The following is a 19,003-nucleotide window of genomic DNA, read 5'->3' on the forward strand; positions in this document are numbered from 1 at the left end:
GATGCTGGATGCAATTACCAGCGAAACGTCGTGCTACTCAAAAATTGTAAATGTTGTGGTTTCACGCTTCAACACACCGGTGGGCTAAAGCAGTGAACTATTTGTATTTTGTCAACGTGACACTTTTTTTACTAATTGGCCTTGTCGGGTGGTGGAGGGTTACGACACATTTATAAATAACGCGATCTAAACCCAAAAGCGTTGATTATGAACACTTCCAAACACGCATTTGTCCTCATTTTCATTTAGTTGGTGATGGTAACGGCAGTGCCCGTCCCAGCTGCGTCGGAAGCAGCTTGTCTTAAGCCAGCAATGAGACAACGGTGATCGCATAGCGGCTCTGTAGGGGAAGGCGCTGGGTGTGTGACGTCATTTATGGACGGCCCCTTTATAGGTGCACTCCGATTACTTCACAAGGCAAATAGGCCGATGGGACTCGGGTAAAACACATTTACTGTGGATAGATACGAACTGTTTCTTTCGTTACTTTTACGTCACGAGAAACAGGTGTAAACATCTTACCGGCATCGACGGTGGTCCCTGATGGATTGCACGCATGAAATAAAAACACACGCACATGCATGCAACGTGTCAAAAATGTATACATCGCGTTATGGTGTCTTCCAGTCAATTCAATGTCAAAGTGCTTATACGACCACCGAGAAGAATTCATCTCCATGCTGCCCTGGAACTGGTGGTGGGATTTCAACATTCGCATGGCGACGTGCCACCATAAATTATGTAGGCGTTTACACGCACCCGTGAGACAAGCCGCACCGCCGATACGGATTTCCAATATCTCGTGTTTTGCAATTTTACGATTGCCACCACCCACCGCTCCCCTCTCCCAATTCTGATCGATTGTTGTCCCTTTCAATGTTGCGGGGGGCGTTAGCGGCCTCTGTCGACTGCAGAGGGGGTCCGCGAGGTCTCTTTTCCGTGCAAAGTATACGAATCGAATAATAAGATCGGAGAGCGTGGGCACACACGCGATCAAGGTGCACGTTTTGTTCGAGCTTAAGAGATGCATTGTACATTACACCACCAGTACGATCACAAATCGTGCCCTAATGATCATACTGTAAATCATTTCAGCTTGGAACATGCCGCGTAGCATTTGCTTACTCTTGTCGAGAGCGAAGGACCCAAGAGGTGCGAGGAGGAACGACAGGCAAGGTGGAGAAGCAGCCTACGCGGTGAGCCAGCGCCAACAATTGCCAAAGCTCTGCGATCCTCTACATAATAAGGTGTTATCGACCAGAGCACCAGGAAGAAACCCACGCATGTGAGGGGGAAGCACTAAATCTCTTACGGACGAAACAGGTGGATTCCACACTTTAGCTTCTGGAAAGCCAGGGGGGAATGGCACCTCCGACACGCATGGAAAGGGAGTTTCACAACATTTATGCAGTAATCCACCAACCCTCCCCTCCACAGTGCTGGATTGTTACGGGCCACGGCATAGCCACCATCGCCCAGCTAATGAGCAAAGAGCCTTGATTGATCCCGGTTTACGATTAGCTTCACACTGACACGTGTAAACGCCTCTGAACAGCGTCGCGATGCGACCGCGAAGGTACAAAGTGAACACGTAACAATAAAACGCCTCTGGGGTAAAAAAAAAAATATCACGTCAAGCTTTTCACGCGGTGATAGAAACTCCTTACCGTAGCTACTGGCATCTGCTCCGGGTGAGAGAATTGGGAAGAGGTTTGAAAAAAGACAGAAACACAAAACACGGGGATTACGATGGTAACGCACACAACGTGAAGCTCATTTCGAATGGAGTTTTTTTTGTAAGTCCGAACATTATTGCACACTCGTATAAGTCCAGTCCGTCACGAATTCACCGCGCTCATCACACACACAGTTGACTCTTTGGGATAAAATCACTGTTTTAAGTCAGTTGCAAAACCGTTCCACCCCCCCCCCCTCCACCACCATCATTACTATCGTAGGCTGGGGTAAGAGGCCTACGTGGGCTAAAAGGCCATGTTTGTCTTGGTTCGTTAGAGCTGCTGACACCAGCAGCAGAGGGAGGGGTCCCCTAGAGGAGGGTGCCAATGTGCACCTCAACCTGATCGTGGCTGATGACGTTACTTCTGTCAGCACGAGGAGAAACGGCCATTTTCCCCACGTAACCCTCTGACTCCACCCGACCGTCGTGTTAGTATTAACATCAACAAGTCCGTAAAACAGACCCCACCCCACACGGAACAACAAAAAGTATACGAGACGAGCGTATTAATTATAATGACATACTCTTTGGTTCTTTCGGTAAAGTCACGTAGTTAGAAATAAAATAAAACACAAGCGGTCGCCGGATGACGACCGCTTGTCTTGCGATCGAAACGTCGTGATTTGTTTTATTTTATTTTATTTCTACCTACGTGACTTTACCGAAACAACCAAAGGCTATGGATTCCTGCAGTCACGAAAGCTTCAAATCAAAGTTATAATGACCATGTGAGCAGATGACGGATGCGTCCTCTTCGTGGCTGCAGTCGTGGCTGTTCCAACCATTAAAGAGGCAGTGCGACAGATAGGACTCGGAGCCGCTGCAGTGCACCCCGTCCATCAAGATGGGGCCGGAGCCCCTACCAAAGCGGGCCTTCTCTGGAGTTTCCACGGCGTAACCGCAGCCCAGCTGGCGGCAAACCACGTTCCCGTCTGGAATATCCCAGTTGTCGTCGCACACCGTGCCCCACCGCCCGTTGTGGAGAATCTCCACTCGGCCAGAGCACGAGCCGCCCTGCACCAGTCTGACCGGTAAGCCTGGGGGGGGGGATGTCGTGGAGCGTGCGTCGAGAGACAAAGATGGTGGTGATGATGATTCGTCACGATCGAGATGGTTCGGTGATGGCGACGACGACGAGGGTGAGATGGTAGGAGTGCCGAAGCGGTCGGAGCAGGGGGTCAAGTCCGTGGTGGTGAGTGGTGAGTGTTGGTGAGGCCTTGTGGTGGTCGTGTTGGTGAGTGTGAGCCACTGTGGTGAGTGTTTGCGAGTACTGGTGGTGGTTTACTATAGGGTCCACACAACCCAAACTATGGACGTATAGTAAACTATTGTAGTCTGCGCTCCTTCAACGGATGAGGAGGAAGAATAGCAAAACGACACGAACTCTCTCAAACGTCGTGACCAGCGGCAGCAGCAGACCTCAACATTGTCATCGAGCTCCTCAACATATCGTTAGGAAGCTTTGAAAGTGATCACTGAATGAATGATTAAAAGCAGCCTCAGGGGCCGTCCGTTCAGACTCCAAAGGTCTCGAACTGTTACAGCCTCACGTCGGATCTCTGCTGTTGCCCCCTCGCCGTGGAACTCTCTATCCCTTTGCACATCCGCAACATCAAATGCACTCTGAAACATCTAAAGGCCTCTATCTGTTTGGGTCGGGGCTTTCGAGCAGCCCTGAGCTTGGTTCCGCGCCTCTGAGTTGTTGACTTGTCTGCAAAATCTGGCACATTATAAATATGATTATCTGCTGCCATTGCCATGGTTTGTGCAGTGGATGCAGTTAAGGGTTGTTGCCCCAGAAGCTTTGCAGAAGATCGAAGCCAGCAATGGTGCTGCTGCTTACTGATCTTCATAACAACGAGTCTACTTTTGTACGTAGCGTGTGTAGGGTTAAACCACTTGTTGACGTGAAATTGGCGATGAAAATGTTGCGTTATTAAGAACACGAATGGTACAAGTGTGTCTACGTTTTACAAAATGGAAATGTGTCGAGGTTTTGCAAGAAGGAGAGTTACGTACCAGCATCATGAGTGACCTGTGGCGATTCTGTGCTTGCTGTAATACAAAAACAAAAACACGCAGACATTGTAAAGCCGTGATCACGCAAAAGCCCGGTTGCAGGAAACAGCGTAGAAGCTACAGTCGGAGCCGTAATTCTGAATCTTGCGTGCAATTTTATTACAGCTCTAATATCGATTTCCCATCCACGGATCGCATCAGTAGCTAGTGATATCTGAACCCCGGTACTGAGAGCCCACACTTTTACCAAACCGCATTGACTCACGCGGGGAGGCTCTCATCATCCAGCAGTAGATAGAGAAAGTGCGGCACGTATAGTTTTGCAGCGTTCCCGTCATGTGTTTGTTTGGTGCTAATGTAATGACGACTTGACACACTTCTCTTGAGATGGCAGTTTAATAAAGACGCGTTTACTTGACATCAGGCGGAGACCCCCCCCCCTGCAACAGCCCAGAGTCTCCCACGCATCTCCCTTTAAAACCAACACGAGTCCACGCCCCCCTTCTCGATCATTCTCACTGACTCTGCACGCTCGCTCTACCGGCAGACTCTACCGTCCTCTTCCGTCACCTGACCACGATCCCTTCTCGAACATTCCCGTAGCCACCAATCCCTTCACACTCACAGCTGACTCCCCTGTCATTACCTCCCGTGGCCACTAGTCCCATCGCACTCACAACTGACTCCCCTGTCATTACCTCCCGTGGCCACCGGTCCCTTCACACTCACAACTGACTCCCCTGTCATTACATCCCGTGGCCACCAGTCTCTTCGCACTCACAACTAATACCCCTGTCATTACCTCCCATGGCCACTAGTCCGTTCGCACTCACAACTAATACCCCTGTCATTACCTTCCGTGGCCACCAGTCCCCTCACACCACATGTAGGCTCTATTGTCATTACACTAACATAGGGACCGTCAATCCTTCTAAAATGTTAATATTTTTTTTCCCTTCTTCCCGCTCACCTGCACCCTATCATACCATCTCATTCCCTCCCTTCTCCCTCACTCTCCTGCCTCTTCTGCTCGCAAACCTCGAGGTCATCGTCAACTCCTCCCACTCCAACGACATCTCTGCCACTACCCGCACTTGCCGCTTTCACATAGTCAATATTCGCAAAATCCGTCCCTTCACCTCACCATCTGCCACTAAACTCCTGCTTCACTCCCTTGCTTTCACTCAAGGCTTGACGATGACCGATCTCTTCTTCTTTGCCTTCCTGCCGACGCAGTTACTCCTATATGGGACCTTTCTTGCCAGAATCTAAATATAAACACGTTCCTGCGGAGGGAGCTGGTAGGAACGTTGGGTTGCTCGGTCAATGGCCAGGGTCAATGGCGGCGTGGTGTATTCCGCAAATATGGCCGACTGTGAGGGCGGTCACAAGCCGGCGTGAGTAGGTTAAACGTTGAGTTTTATAAGGGCACCACGGGATGACCAGCCCCTCCCCACCCAGCCCCACCCCTTCCACCCCCCACCCAGCCCCACCCTCCCCACCCAGCCCCTCTCCACCGTCCCCTCCCCATCCAGCCCCTCCCTCCCCACCCAGCCCCTCCCTGCACGACGGACGGACGGATACAATAATCCCCTGTGGGCTGGTGTAACCTGGCGGTTCCTACCAGTACAATCGCGTTTACCCTTTCTGGCAATACAACATGTGTTAAGATGTCAAAATGATTCTGTTTGGTGTTGTAACATCTAAACAGCCTGTTTCCTTGCCAGAAAGGGTGAAACCTATTGGTATATTGTGGTTACCTCTCTCCAACAGATACAAAATGCCTCAGCCCAGATCATTGTTTAACCTCCCCCACAATTGCCACACACATCTGCTTTAGTTCCCCAACTCCACTGGCTCCCTCTCTACTTTCGATGTCCGTTTAAGTTTCTCAGTCTCGTCTATATAACCCGCCCCCCGCTCCCCCACCATGGTCTTGCCCCAACCTTATCATCTCGCTTCTCTCATTCCTCACTCTGTCCCATCCCATCCTCTACGCTCCCAATCTCTGTTCCCTTGCCCTCTTGCGCCCAGTCTCGCTCTCGTTCATTCTCCATTCTTGTTCCCCCTCCACTGCAACAAAGTCCCACTGCAGCAGCACACAGCAGAGCAACCATCTGCACTAACCTGCTTCCGTTCATGCCTTTAAACAAACTCCCATCTCTTCACCCCCTAGCCCATCATGATCCTGCGACTCCCTTGCCCCGCCTCCTAGCTTCGACCAGGCCTACCACAACCCCTATCACTACTCCAGCCCCTATCAATACCACAACCCTTATCACTACCCCCTCTTGAGCATATGCGTTCAAATGTCTTACCTGGGGCAGTGAATCCTCGTGGTGGTGCTGTTGTCGTTTGTGATGACACTTTAAAGAAATAAACACATACACGCGGTGATCAGTGGTGTCTGTAGAATCATATTATTATTATTGTAGGTAATAAAACATATGAGTTGACATCAATCCTGTCGATGACCAAATCACTCAGAATGTGCCCGATTTCTGCCAGATTTATGACCGGTACAGATATCATTTAACCACGGCCCGGTATTGAACTGAGCTCGCCACGTACAACCATGAACACTTTCAGCGCTAGAGCCGATTCAGATTTAAGATCGAGATACCCGTTGCGTGAGCGTGTGGACACGTCCATTGCAGCGTGGAGTTGAGTTGATTTGTATGGAATGGTGAATTGGTAAGCGCGGAAACGATTGGGTCGTGATGGCGAGTCGCGAGGATCTGCAGTTTGGGAAACTCCGCAAGTTCAACAAAAGTAGAATATCTCTGGCCTGTGGCCGCCTTAATCGAGCTCCTGTTGATACCACTGACTCTGTAGTAGATACTACTGACTATTGTAGATACTACTGACTCTATTGTATGTATGCTCCACTTTCTAGAACTTTTTTTAATTCGTGTCTTCTGAAAGGCTTTCTTATAATTCTAGATTTGATACAGTAAATGTGGCTGTGACGGTCCCACCTGAAGACGGAGACTTGTGTTGCCTCCGAAACGTCGTGATTTAATTGAGTTATTTTCATTTTTTTTTACCAACGTGACTTTTACCGAAAAAAACCTAAGAGTATGAATCTCTTATAATTGATTTGACGGACAGACGGAGCACCGGGCTTTAACAGTAGATGTATGTTCGGCGTACGAATACCACCGATTAGCACCCCCGCACCTCCGTTTAGCACGGTCGTGTGCATGTTGCACATCTTTCGCACCGTACGGAGCCAACCGTGTTAATCGGGTGGCTACGTTGCGAAAGAAGTTCAACATACGTCCCGATGTACACTCTCTAACCAATCACTCAGTTCGCCCAACACAAAACACAACAACAGCATTGCATGCGGCGCGGTTTGGTGTGACACGGTGTCGCAAGGCCTTCATCTAGCAGTAGATTGACAGGGAGCTTCTCCATGGAGCAGTGCCGATTCGAGACGAAGAACAGAAATCCGACGAAACGTGTTGAGTCGGATTCTGGTGTGGATTCTTCAACCTCTTGACCCGCAGCGTGAAAGAGTAGGCCAAATGCCATCTCCTCCAATGTAGGGCCCATCTGCCAGCAGTGTCGTCAGTGAGCAATTGCAAGGCTGCGCCTTTAACCCTTCGTCGTTATCTCACTCCTTGATGCCACGGCCCTGGCGCTTTACTGCTATGCTCCCTGGTGCCAAGGGTCTCTAGAGGGTCCTCTCCCAACCAGAAGTGACTTTAATCTACAACCCTTTTAGCCAAAGTTCAAATGAAACGTGTCGGAAACACGCGCGCTTCAATAATCATCAATGTGGTCCATCAGCCATCAGAATGGGAGACGGGCACGTGGAGTTTCACCTGAATTAGGACTCATCAGCAAACTATGTATATGTCGACTTAAAGTGGCAGGCTTGCTGACTGTTAAAGCCGCGCTTTTGTTTGACGCAACAAAAACGAACACCCCTCCCCTCCCTCCCTCCCTCCCGCCTCCGCATATTTTGACGCAATTTTCGCCCTGAAAATCGTTACACGGAACCACGCTCTATACAAATCGGCACACGAATCACGTCTTCAAATCGCTCGGGTTGCTTGGCAAGTAGAGACGCACACACACACGTGCACGTGCACGCACGCAATCCCTCATTGGTGTTACCTGTCGTTACGGCACGTGACACCAGCATGCAGGTGAGTAGCAGGCGACCAGCGCGGGACGTGGCAGCCATCGTCGTCATCATCATCATCACCAGCGATGTTCGTAGCGTCTGTTGTATCAAACAATGCTGTTGTACCAGCCTTGGGTTGAAGCAGTCAGTCGCTCAACCTGCCCCACCTCGACGCGAGCGTGCCCTTTTTATAGGTTTGCTGGAGCCCGTTGCATCCCTAATCGCGTAGGCGTCTCAATAATAATAAATATTTAAGTGGAGCCAAAGTTTGCTCTCCAAGGTGTGTGTGTGTGTGCGTGCGGCCGTTGCGTGGTGCTGGCTGACTTCACGCATCGTTTATTAACCCATTTGATTGCGAGTGCTGTAGGTCGTTGCGATGTAATAATGTCTACATGCAAATATTATATACATATAGACATATACACGAACACGCGTGAACAAAACCTCCTATATAAAAGTAAACATTCCCCATACAGCCTTAACAACCTCGAATGTAATGCCATATTTTCAACTACATTTTCCGATTTTTTAAAACATTTTTATATCTCACTTATATCTTATATAGATTAATGTAGCGCCTTGGTACGAGGCGCTTTACAATAATTACAAATTTCGATTTAAAGCTTTCGTGACCGCAGGGATTCATCTTCTTGGTTCTTTCGGTAAAGTCACGTAGAATGGAAATAATAAAATAATAAAAATGAAACGTCGTGAGAATTATTGTATTATGTTTTATTTTTATTATTTTATTATTTCCATTCTACGTGACTTTACCGAAAGAACCAAGAAGAATAATTACAAAGTTGTACACTAGATGATAGTGGTACAATGAAGAGGGGGGGGGGTTATTAAACGTGGTGGTGTTGCTATTGTGACAGGACCGGTGGGCTCAGAAGGGGTTTGGGTGGTGTGGCCATGTTTGTTTGTTGTAGTACGGAGTTAGAATGATGGCTTTAATCTAAGTTGTCTTGCGGTTGTTGTTGTTGTTTGACTTGCATCCCACTGGGATTTTTGGAGAGCGTTGGTGTACGGTGTTTTTTTCTCTGGAAGACTTTGCAGTTTTTTCCTGGATTTTTCGGTTTGCGCATAGTCACTTTAAGATGTTTTCTTGTTCATGTTTTAGATTTTTGTTTGTTGCGGTTGTACCCGATTCAAGAGCCGAATGGCTCACAGGGCAATACCAAATAAATGAAACTGAAAACCGAGTAGGGGTCGTGGCAGGGCTTGTGGTAGGGCTCTGGTAGTAGCTGGGATGCCGGAGCAGGGAGTAGCAGTAGCAGGATCGGCTCGGGGAGAAGAGATGGTTTTAAATAAGGGATGGGTAACCTTTTCCTCTGCCAAGGGCCATTTGGATATTTATGACATAATTCGTGGGCCATACAAAATGATCAACTTAAAATTTAGCCCGTTGTTATATTTGATCAAACATTTCATTAACTCGCCCCTAATGTGATGGCTGGAACCGCTTCTCTTTGGCGAGGCGTGTGATGTTAGCTGCTATTGATGATGCTGCTGCTACTCGCAACTGCTTTTCCAGGTTTGCTCCTAGATTTGTTGAATTTCGAGTCCCGCCTGCGGTTGCCTTGGCATGGCCACACCAAATGATTTCGCGGGCCTCATACGGCCCGCGGGCCGGACGTTCCCCACCCCTGCTTTAAAGGGAGGAACGGAAGCAGGTCGGTAAAGATTATACTGGTAGGAACCACCTGGTTCCACCAGCCCACAGGGGATTATTGTGTCCGTCCGTCGTGAAGGGAGGGGCTGGGTGGGGAGGGAGGGGCTGGGTGGGGAGGGTGGAGAGGGGCTGGGTGGGGAGGGTGGGGCTGGGTGGGGAGGGGAGGGTGGGGAGGGGCTGGGTGGGGAGGGGCTGGGTGAGGAGCGTGGGGCTGGATGGGGTGGGGCTGGGTGGGGAGGGGCTAGTCACCCCGTGGTGCCCTTATAAAACTCAACGTTTAACCTACTCACGCCGGCTTGTGCCCACCCTCACAGTCGGCCATATTTGCGGAATACACCACGCCGCCGTTGACCCTGGCCATTGACCGAGCAACCCAACGTCCCTACCAGCTCCCTCCGCAGGAATGTGTTTGTCTTACGTGCAATGGGAGTTGGCTCCAGTGGAGGGGTGGAAAAAGGGAGAGTGAACAAAAGCGAGACTAGGCACAGGACGAGGGAGACAGTCGAGATTGGGAGCGGAGAGAACGGGATGGGACATCTATCTATGAGAGAAGCAAGCGATGGTGAGGATGTTATTCTTAAGTTGTTTTAATATTAATATTGGTTCTCCAAAAGCTGTTCCTCTGCGAATGAATGTTTACCCCCTTCAGGATTGTGTTGGTCTCTCCCAACGTGTAAACTTTCCACTCACAATCTCGGTCAAGCCATTGCTCTAGTTATTACGCCTGGCTTGCCCATATCAAATAGAAATTCGTGCAATGTTTCTGTATCTGACCATTTCGCAATTTTTGTTACTTGATTTTCCACTTTCCTTAACCAGAATGAACGTTACGTCAATTATAGAAAGTCTCGATTTAAAGCTTTCGTGACTGCAGGGATTCATCTTCTTGGTTCTTTCGGTAAAGTCACGTAGAAGGGAAATAATAAAATAATAAAATAAAACATAATAAAATAATTCTCACGACGTTTCGGCTACAACGCAAGCAGCCGTCCTCAGGTGAAGAACAGGTCTGTCGGAAAGACAGCGTCTGAATGAGCCTAGTGGTGTTTCATTTAGACGCTGTCTTTCCGACAGACCTGTTCTTCACCTGAGGATGGCTGCTTGCGTTGTGGCCGAAACGTCGTGAGAATTATTTGATTGTTTTATTTTATTATTTTATTATTTCCCTTCTACGTGACTTTACCGAAAGAACCAAGAAGATATAGAAAGTCTTTAAATACAATTAAGTTTTCCAAGTCAATTTCGTCACCCTTACCCTCAAACTTTCATTTTATTCTCTTTGGAGGACAAGGTTCTTTATACTTCAACACTTTACAATACTTTTGACTTTCGAGTGGCACCTAAAGAACGTCGTGTCTCCTCCAATCGGCTATCTCATTGGTATACTGACCATCTGCGCGAGATGGAGGGATACAGGTCTGGAGATTATTTTTCAGATCTGGAAGCAACATCTGTGTGTGTGTGTATATAGGGACGTAAGAATAGGTTTTACCCGTTCTGGCAATAAAGCAGTTGTGTTAGGATGTTAAAACACCAAACTGAAATTTTCTTGCAAGGAATCACGTCTGCATAACCCACATATGCCTGTGGTGAACATGCAAAAAACATGCTCCACCACCCGACACGGCCAAACAATAAAAAATGTGTCACGTTTACAAACACACAAACAGTTCACTACTTTCGCCCACCGGTGTGTTGAAGAGTGAATCAACAACATTTTTACAATTTTGAGTACGACGTTTCGCTGGTAAACACATTCCTGCGGAGGGAGCTGGTAGGAACGTTGGGTTGCTCGGTCAATGGCCAGGGTCAACGGCGGCGTGGTGTATTCCGCAAATATGGCCAACTGTGAGGGCGGGCACAAGCCGGCGTGAGTAGGTTAAACGTTGAGTTTTATAAGGGCACCACGGGGTGACCAGCCCCTCCCCACCCACCTTCACCCAGCCCCTCCCCACCCTCCCCTCCCCACCCAGCCCCTCCTCACTCTCCCCACCCAACCCCACCCTACCCAGCCCCACCCCTCCCACCCCACCCAGCCCCACCCCTCCCACCCCCCACCCAGCCCCACCCTCCCCACCCAGCCCCGCCCCATCCTCCCTTCCCCACCCAGCCCCTCCCCACCCTCCCCTCTCCACCCAGCCCCACCCTCCCCACCCTCCCTTCCCCACCCAGCCCCTCCCCACCCTCCCCTCTCCACCCAGCCCCTCCCCACCCTCCCCACCCAGCCCCTCCCCACCCAGCCCCTCCCCACCCTCCCCTCTCCACCCAGCCCCACCCCTCCCATTTTTGGATGCACGACGGACGGACGGACGGACACAATAATCTCCTGTGGGCTGGTGTCACCAGGAGGTTCCTACCAGTATTACATCCAGCATCATCGGGCAATTTGCCAGAATGGTGAAGCCATCCACCTGCTCCCGGTCTTAAATAGAGCAGCAGCAGGGTGACGTCATCATTTAACCCAATCACGTGCATTGATTTGAGGCGGGGAGGGTATTGCAATTATATAATAGATTGGTAATCATTCAATTGTTATTAATTAGTATTTGTTTCCCCTGTAAAGAATTTTAGTTGTAATATATATTTTATTTAATAATACAGAATGTAAGTTGTTTGTGCCATTTCATTCTGGCTTTAGAGCAAGGCATCGTACGGAGAACAGCACTTGGTTAAGGTTGTAAATCATGTATCCATGTATTCTTTGGTTCTTTCGGTAAAGTCACGTCTAAAGATAAAATAATAAATTAAATAATAGCATATTACGACGTTTCGATTGCAACACAAGCAATCATCATCAGGCATAAAAGAAATAGCAACAAAAATCTAACTAGAAAACTATAGACAGACATACAAGCAGACAGACATCACAAGGACACACAGAGAGAGAACACATATCGGCACAAAGAGAGAGGTCGTTTCTGTGACGGGGCCTTAAATATAGAGAGGGGGGGCGGGGGCGGAGAGATGGAGGGGGCAGAGAAAAAATGAGCATATCAATGAGTGGACGGCAACGTGATGCTGCTGCAAGTAAGATGACGACGCGGCACTGCACGCAAGCTTGAAAATCATCCATGATTGCCGATTTTTGGTGCACTACCCATCATGATTCTTCTGGATCTTAGTGCTACTTTTGATTCCGTTGCTGGTTGTATTTTTCTAAATCGTCGAGACTCATGTAGGCCTCTCAGCCACTGCTCTCTGTTGGCTAATGGCATGCTTGTCCAACAAGGAGGGATGTTTGTCGCAATCGGCGACTGCTAATGATGTCGTGTCCTCATGGGGTCCTGAGGGCTCATTTATTGGACCGCTTGTTCACAGCCTATATAACTACGACTGCTCGATATTCTTGTTTTTTTCGGTAAAGTCACGTAGAAGGGAAAAGTCGTGAGAATTTTATTGTTTTATATTTTTATTGTTTTATTGTTTTCCTCCTACGTGACTTTACCGAAAAAAACAAGAATATGAATCCCTGCAGTCAAGAAAGCTTTAAATCAAAATGTACTACTGCTTAGTCAAACATTTTCGTCGTGATGAAACGGGGCTCCTGCCAGTCGAATCACAAGGCATGGCAGGAAGCCACAAGGTTGATGGGTGAGAGGACTTTGTGTTGTTCCTCCGGTGACGTGTATTTCGGTATACGTACACACTTTTTCTACTGAAGTGGTGTAAGATTTACAAGGACTTTGTGTAATATTTATAAAGCAGGAGACTGTTATAAAGTATACAACGGGAATTGCTTTATAAGGGCACGCAGGTATTTTATGGGCTGTAGACACCACTGTGGATGATAAGAGAGAGATACGTCCGAATGTTAAGTAAACGGTGTTTAAGACCAGGAGTGCTTTCGTTAGCACTGGCGTAGATGAAGAGGAGGCAGACCCTGAAGCGGCTCGAAAGAAAATTGCTGGCATTTGAGCTCAGGATTTCTGAGACGGATGTTGTGGCAAGACGGGGTAATAAGCAGTGCAGAATTACGGAAGGCACCATGGCAGGCAAGATGAGATACCGTTTGGGAAAGGGAATTCCTGGGTTACGCTCGGTGGAACGCGTGTGAAGGGGGGCGCAGGGCTCGTTTGCCGAGATGGACACTGGATTGGTCGTCTCCAGCAGTCGCAGAGGTGAGAATGTTGCGATGGATGTTGGGGTTTAACAAGGAAGGACAAGGGTGAGAAAGGAAGAAGCGAGAGGAAGACTCAAGGTGGTGGAAATCGCAGAGAAGATGAGAGAGAGAGAGAGAAAACAGGCTTGTGTGGTTCGGTCACGTGGAGAGACAACAGGACAAATGATGTGGGTCAGAAGCTGCAAGTGGTGCAAGTGGATGGAAAGAGATCGAGAGGAAGGCAGAATATGTTGGGGTGGGGTGGGGGGGGGCGATTGGACACGGTGGGCCGAGGAGCGGACAGAGAGATGGCGCAGGACAGGGTTAGGGTGGAGAAGGTTGGCAAGGACAGCGAACACCTCCACGTGGGTGGGACACACGCGTGGAAGAAGAAGAGTCGAGAAAGTAACTCGGGAGCAGATGGTGGGGTTGAGACAGCCGGGAGGAGATCTTGGAGGTGACGCGTCTTAATTGTGCAGCAGCTGCAGGGACAGACGAAGGCTGGGGGACATCGGCAATGGGGTGCGGAGGTGGTAACAACCAACAGCTTTGGCCACGATGAACTTTTACGAACTTCCTCTTTGCACACAGGTGTGTGTGTGTGTGTACTATTTAATAGGGTTAACCTTGCATCAACAGATGGGTTAATAAGTAATCTTTCAAACAAGAAAATCACGCCCGCGAGCGACAGCATTTCGATTGGTGGACGATGTCTGTTTCGCCCGTGAACAACCCTCCTCCCATTCAGCTCTGTGTTCTTGCGTTTATTGCCTGACTGACCTTACCTGCCGAGGTTTAGTGCTCCACGTATCATCCGCTGTGGCGGTCGAGTTTGAATGCTGCTTGGTAACAACCGCCCGCCAACTCTGCATACTTACACTGTTGCAATGTGCACTATTGCGTCCTGCAACAAACAATTCTTATCTTACGTTTCGTTTCCTTACGGTTGCCGCTATTGTCTTTCTTTCATCAGCACGTAACTCCCCCCTCCCCCCCCAGTTATCTTCCAGTCTTTTCTATCTTTTATTGTCCAATCGTTGGCCTCGACATTATTTTGGGTGTTTGTGACGTGTCCACCTGTGATAGTGATGCGGTTATTGGACGCGACGATTTTGTCTGCATCTGGTTCTTTATCGACTTCACGTTGTGTTGAAGTTATTGCAAAATAAAAAAAAAACCTGATAAATATGCAAATAGGCCACAATTGGCTGCGTTCATCCCATTCTCTTTCACAAGGTTGTAAATGAGAATGGCGTCTTGTTTACGGCGCCAATGTTTAACCTTCAATGCAGAACGGCGGCGCAAGTGATTTTACAGTGCAGCGACCTGAACCGGCTCATCCGAGTTGGATTCCCGGCCACGGATAACATCGGGGGCAAATTATATCACAACTTAATTTGGAGCTTTCGTGACTGCAGGAATTATTCTTTAGTTCTTTCGGTAAAGTCACGTATAAAGATAAAATAATAATCAACCAGATAGGGTGTTGACTGTTATGTTATCCGACTCTCTGTTGTATTACATTACATTTCTAAGTATACTCGATTTGTGTTTGTATTTAATATATACCTGATGATTGCTTGTGTTGCAATCGAAACGTCGTATGCTAGTATTTAATTTAATTAATTATTTTTTCTTCATACGTGACTTTACCGAAAGAACCAAAGAATATATCACAACTGGTCCTGCCCTTGGTGGGGGCCTACTCTCGCAGTCCCCGTTGGGGTTTTGTGACTGGCACGTCTGCGCTGGGGGTTGCTAACCCTCCCGGATAGGCCGTGAGTCTTTAACCGAATTGGCATCGGCCCCCCAGTGATTGAAACAAAATTAACTTTTAGTTGTATGAAACTGAACTTTTAATTTATATTTTACCAGGTAGACCCACGGAACGATATCGATCTTTTTCAGAAGCGACCTGGACACAAATGATCGCTCAACGAAGTGGCTTATCACGTGGAAATGTTTAGCAGCCAAACACTCTGAAACGCATGTTTCTAAATGTGGGAGGGAAAAACTGGAGGGCCCGGTAAAAAATCCACGCGACCACGGGGAGAACTTGGAAACTACAGAGATACAGCCGTTTGTGTAGGGATCGAACCCATGACCTCCTGTTTACCAGGCGGGGTGGTTATTCAACTTTCCACCGTGGCTCCTCTATTGAATGCATTCTGGGAGATTTAAAAAAATGGGATATTTTAAGAAAACGCATTATTCATGATAGCCAAAAAATATCCCAGAATAGCTGCAGTCCGAGTTGGCAACCCTCATCTGTGCCCAGCAGTGCACCGTCCACTGTGAGCGACCCCGTGGGCTCTGTCTTGGCGAGGTCGGTAATCGACTCGCCCCCTTCATACCTCGAAGAGATTGACACATGAACCCTTACAGGCTTGGTGTATCACACGTGAACACTTATAACTGTTGTAGTGACATATAATTGGTCACTTAGCAGCATAGCGCTTGTTGCTGGCAGGGAAGGGGATCTGCAGTTACAGCAGCCCTGACTGACAGCAGGTCACGTGATAGACGAGAGAGAGAGGGATGTCGGGTAAAGGTTACAGAAGGGGCACGTGGGGGAAGCCCGAGAACCCGCTAGTATGTTCTAGAGAGAGGGCGTGGCCGGGGCGGAGCTGGGAGCATAAAAGGAGGCCCCGAGCGAGAGCTCAGGGCTGTCGTGTGGAGTGGGATCCCCTCATCGTGCTGCTGCTGGAGTCTTCGCCGCCGTCTTCGCCATCTCGACGTCGCCAGTCAGACAGTCTGCAAGCTGCCCTGACTGGCAACAGTAGTTGCTAAAGTGTGAACTGTGAAGGCCGCGTTAATAAACAGGGTGTCTCCTACTCTCAGTGTCTCCAAGTCAGTCACTACACCTGCAAGGCTGGGTGTGTCACACGTGAATCCTTATACCTGCAGGGGGCTGTGTCTATCACACGTGATCTCTTCGTGTACCATCAACCTTCCTCCCACACCTCTCCCCCTCGGGTTAAGCGTGTGTGTGTGTGTGCCATGCCACGCTGCGTTGACCAAGCGTTCACGTGTTATTAAAATCAAGACAGCCCGTTCCCATGGTCTCAGTCGATATCACGAGCTATATTTAGTCACCTGTTTAATTGTGCAATCTAGTTTGCATAGCGTGATGAATGTTTGCCAGTGCCAAGTCCCACAGTCCTTGTTTAAATATGCATCGTGTTCTTGAACCGCGTGGAGTGTACGCGACTTGCATGTAGTACGTGCCACCAAATGCTGACGTGGACACGTGAACACCACCGCTCACGGTGTATCCAATTGACCTCCCCACCCCAGCAGAAAACACGACGACCGTTCGTACAAAGCCTCACGTACGCACCACTCTTGGGCAATAGGACGAGGCAGCCCTAAATGCAGGGCACACGAATCTGCAGTCCAAGGTCGTGGGCCTCCTCAAAGGATTCCCAGCATTTACAACCTGGGCTCTTGGAGTATGGGGCCGTCGATAAATGACGTCACGCACCTAGGGAGTGGGGGGGGGGGTCAGACATTTGTGACGATGTGTGACAAGGGGGAGGGGGGGTGTTTGAGAAATGTGACGTCACATGCGCAACTTTAAATAAATATAGACAACACGTTCTACTTAATTAAATAGACTTTTTGATAAATGTTTTCTGCTACAACATCAGCTCGCGTGCACATGCTTCGGCGTAATTGTTTTGCAGTGCAGAATGGTCGCGAGAGATAGCAACGGCTTTTTAGAGACCTTCATCCATCGGTAGATTGAACATGGCTGCTGCTGATGATGACGAGTGTGAGTTTTGAGACATGGCCCTCGCTCACTGCGACCCCACCCTTAGTATGCAGGCAAATACATCAATTTAGTTTGTTTAACACGTAGGCTTTCGCGACCAACATTAATCATAATAAAGGTTTTTGGGTCAGATAGCGTTAATTAGTTTTACGTCTCTTTCCTTCCCGTCTGTATACAGAACCAGCGTCTGTACTTAGAGTGGAGGAATGCCATGAGCTATGAAGCGCTTTTTTCACAGGGATTGTGTAGAGGCGCCTGGGATCATGTAACTCCTCGATTGAAGGGGTCGACATCCGTCTAGAAAAGCCCGAACAAAGACCCATCATTAGCCGTAAAATGTTCCACATAGGGTTGAATGGGCGAACAACAAATACATGCACACACGGTTTCTCGGGATGTACAAATCGTACATGGATCGTGCTCTGCGTCTTTGAAACTCAGCCGAACTGCACGTAGCACTTGCATGTGTGCCTTGTGGATCCGGCACGACAGTGTGTATTGAAGTGGATGCGGGCTGTGGCTTTTTTTTAGTTTTTGCCGATTTGAAACGCACCGTTCGGAAACGCGGTGCGCTGCACTGTTGCCGCGCGGATTCTCACCGCAACCTTCAATGGTGGGACATTCATTACACTGGTCAACAAAAAAAAATTCTGGCCTGGACTTTTGCAGCTGTTTTAGACTAATTTCAGGGTGCTGATTCCAAATCTGATCTCAGAATTGCTCCATCACATCTCGTTTTTATGCTATCGGCATACCCCATTTTCATTGATTTTACCCGAAATTAACTCTGTCACTTATGATTGCAAGTTGTTGCGAGTCAGTGACTGCTTCAGTGTTAAAATATGGTGCTGTATTTTTAGGATAGTGTCTTTATAATATCATTTAATGTAGATATCCACATTCATTTAATATTTTTCTTTTGCAGTTTTTATTGAAAATGCAATATTTGATATCTCAAAAACGTGATGTGATAGACAAAAACTGATGCCAGATTTGGAATCAGCTCCCCAAAATTACCTTAAAACCGTTGGAATACCTTATGCCAGAAAAAGTGTGTTGACCAGTGCTATAGGCCAACGTGGTTCCTCACCGCGGCGTTTTTTTTGCTCGACAATCCGTGAAATTAATAAAGAGTTACAGTGAAAATCGGCCACGGAGCTTATTTTATTTTCACCGCACACCAGGAGTTTTCCTTACACCGTTGCATTTCGTTCGTCGAAGACCGTCCCACTGGTTGCATGGCACTCGTTTTTAGGTCGTACGGTTCTGAGGTTACACATTGCATTGGCGTCAATGGGAGACGTCACGGGAGTTGTGAATTGCATCTCCGGTTTGGAACATCCCACAGCGCAGATCTTACTGGTAGGAACCTCCTGGTTACACCAGCCCACAGGGGATTATTGTGAGCGTCCGTCCGTCGTGCATACAAAAATGGGAGGGGTGGGGCTGGGTGGAGAGGGGAGGGTGGGGAGGGGCTGGGTGGGGAGGGTGGGGAGGGGCTGGGTGGGGAGGGTGAGGGGCTGGGTGGGGAGGGTGGGGTGGGGCTGGGTGGGGAGGGGCTG

The 19,003-nt window shown here is 48.7% G+C and overlaps 1 protein-coding gene across 1 annotated transcript in view; it reads right to left on the bottom strand.

Moving 5' to 3' along the window:
• LOC144728022 (scavenger receptor cysteine-rich domain-containing protein DMBT1-like) overlaps positions 1-8,068 on the bottom strand; it is a 46,620-nt gene extending 38,552 nt beyond the window's left edge. The window contains exons 1-6 of the mRNA XM_078607229.1: positions 7,883-8,068; positions 6,076-6,123; positions 3,758-3,793; positions 2,464-2,775; positions 1,668-1,682; positions 523-540 (exon numbers count right to left, since the gene is read on the bottom strand). Of these exons, the coding sequence (XP_078463355.1) occupies positions 523-540; positions 1,668-1,682; positions 2,464-2,775; positions 3,758-3,793; positions 6,076-6,123; positions 7,883-7,970 (517 nt within the window). The 5' untranslated portion in view covers positions 7,971-8,068. The remainder of the gene's footprint in view (positions 1-522; positions 541-1,667; positions 1,683-2,463; positions 2,776-3,757; positions 3,794-6,075; positions 6,124-7,882) is intronic.
• Between the last annotated feature and the right edge of the window lie 10,935 nt (positions 8,069-19,003).

This window comes from Lampetra planeri, chromosome 27 (assembly GCF_965212315.1).
Source record: "Lampetra planeri chromosome 27, kcLamPlan1.2.h2, whole genome shotgun sequence".
Taxonomy (NCBI): domain Eukaryota; kingdom Metazoa; phylum Chordata; class Hyperoartia; order Petromyzontiformes; family Petromyzontidae; genus Lampetra; species Lampetra planeri.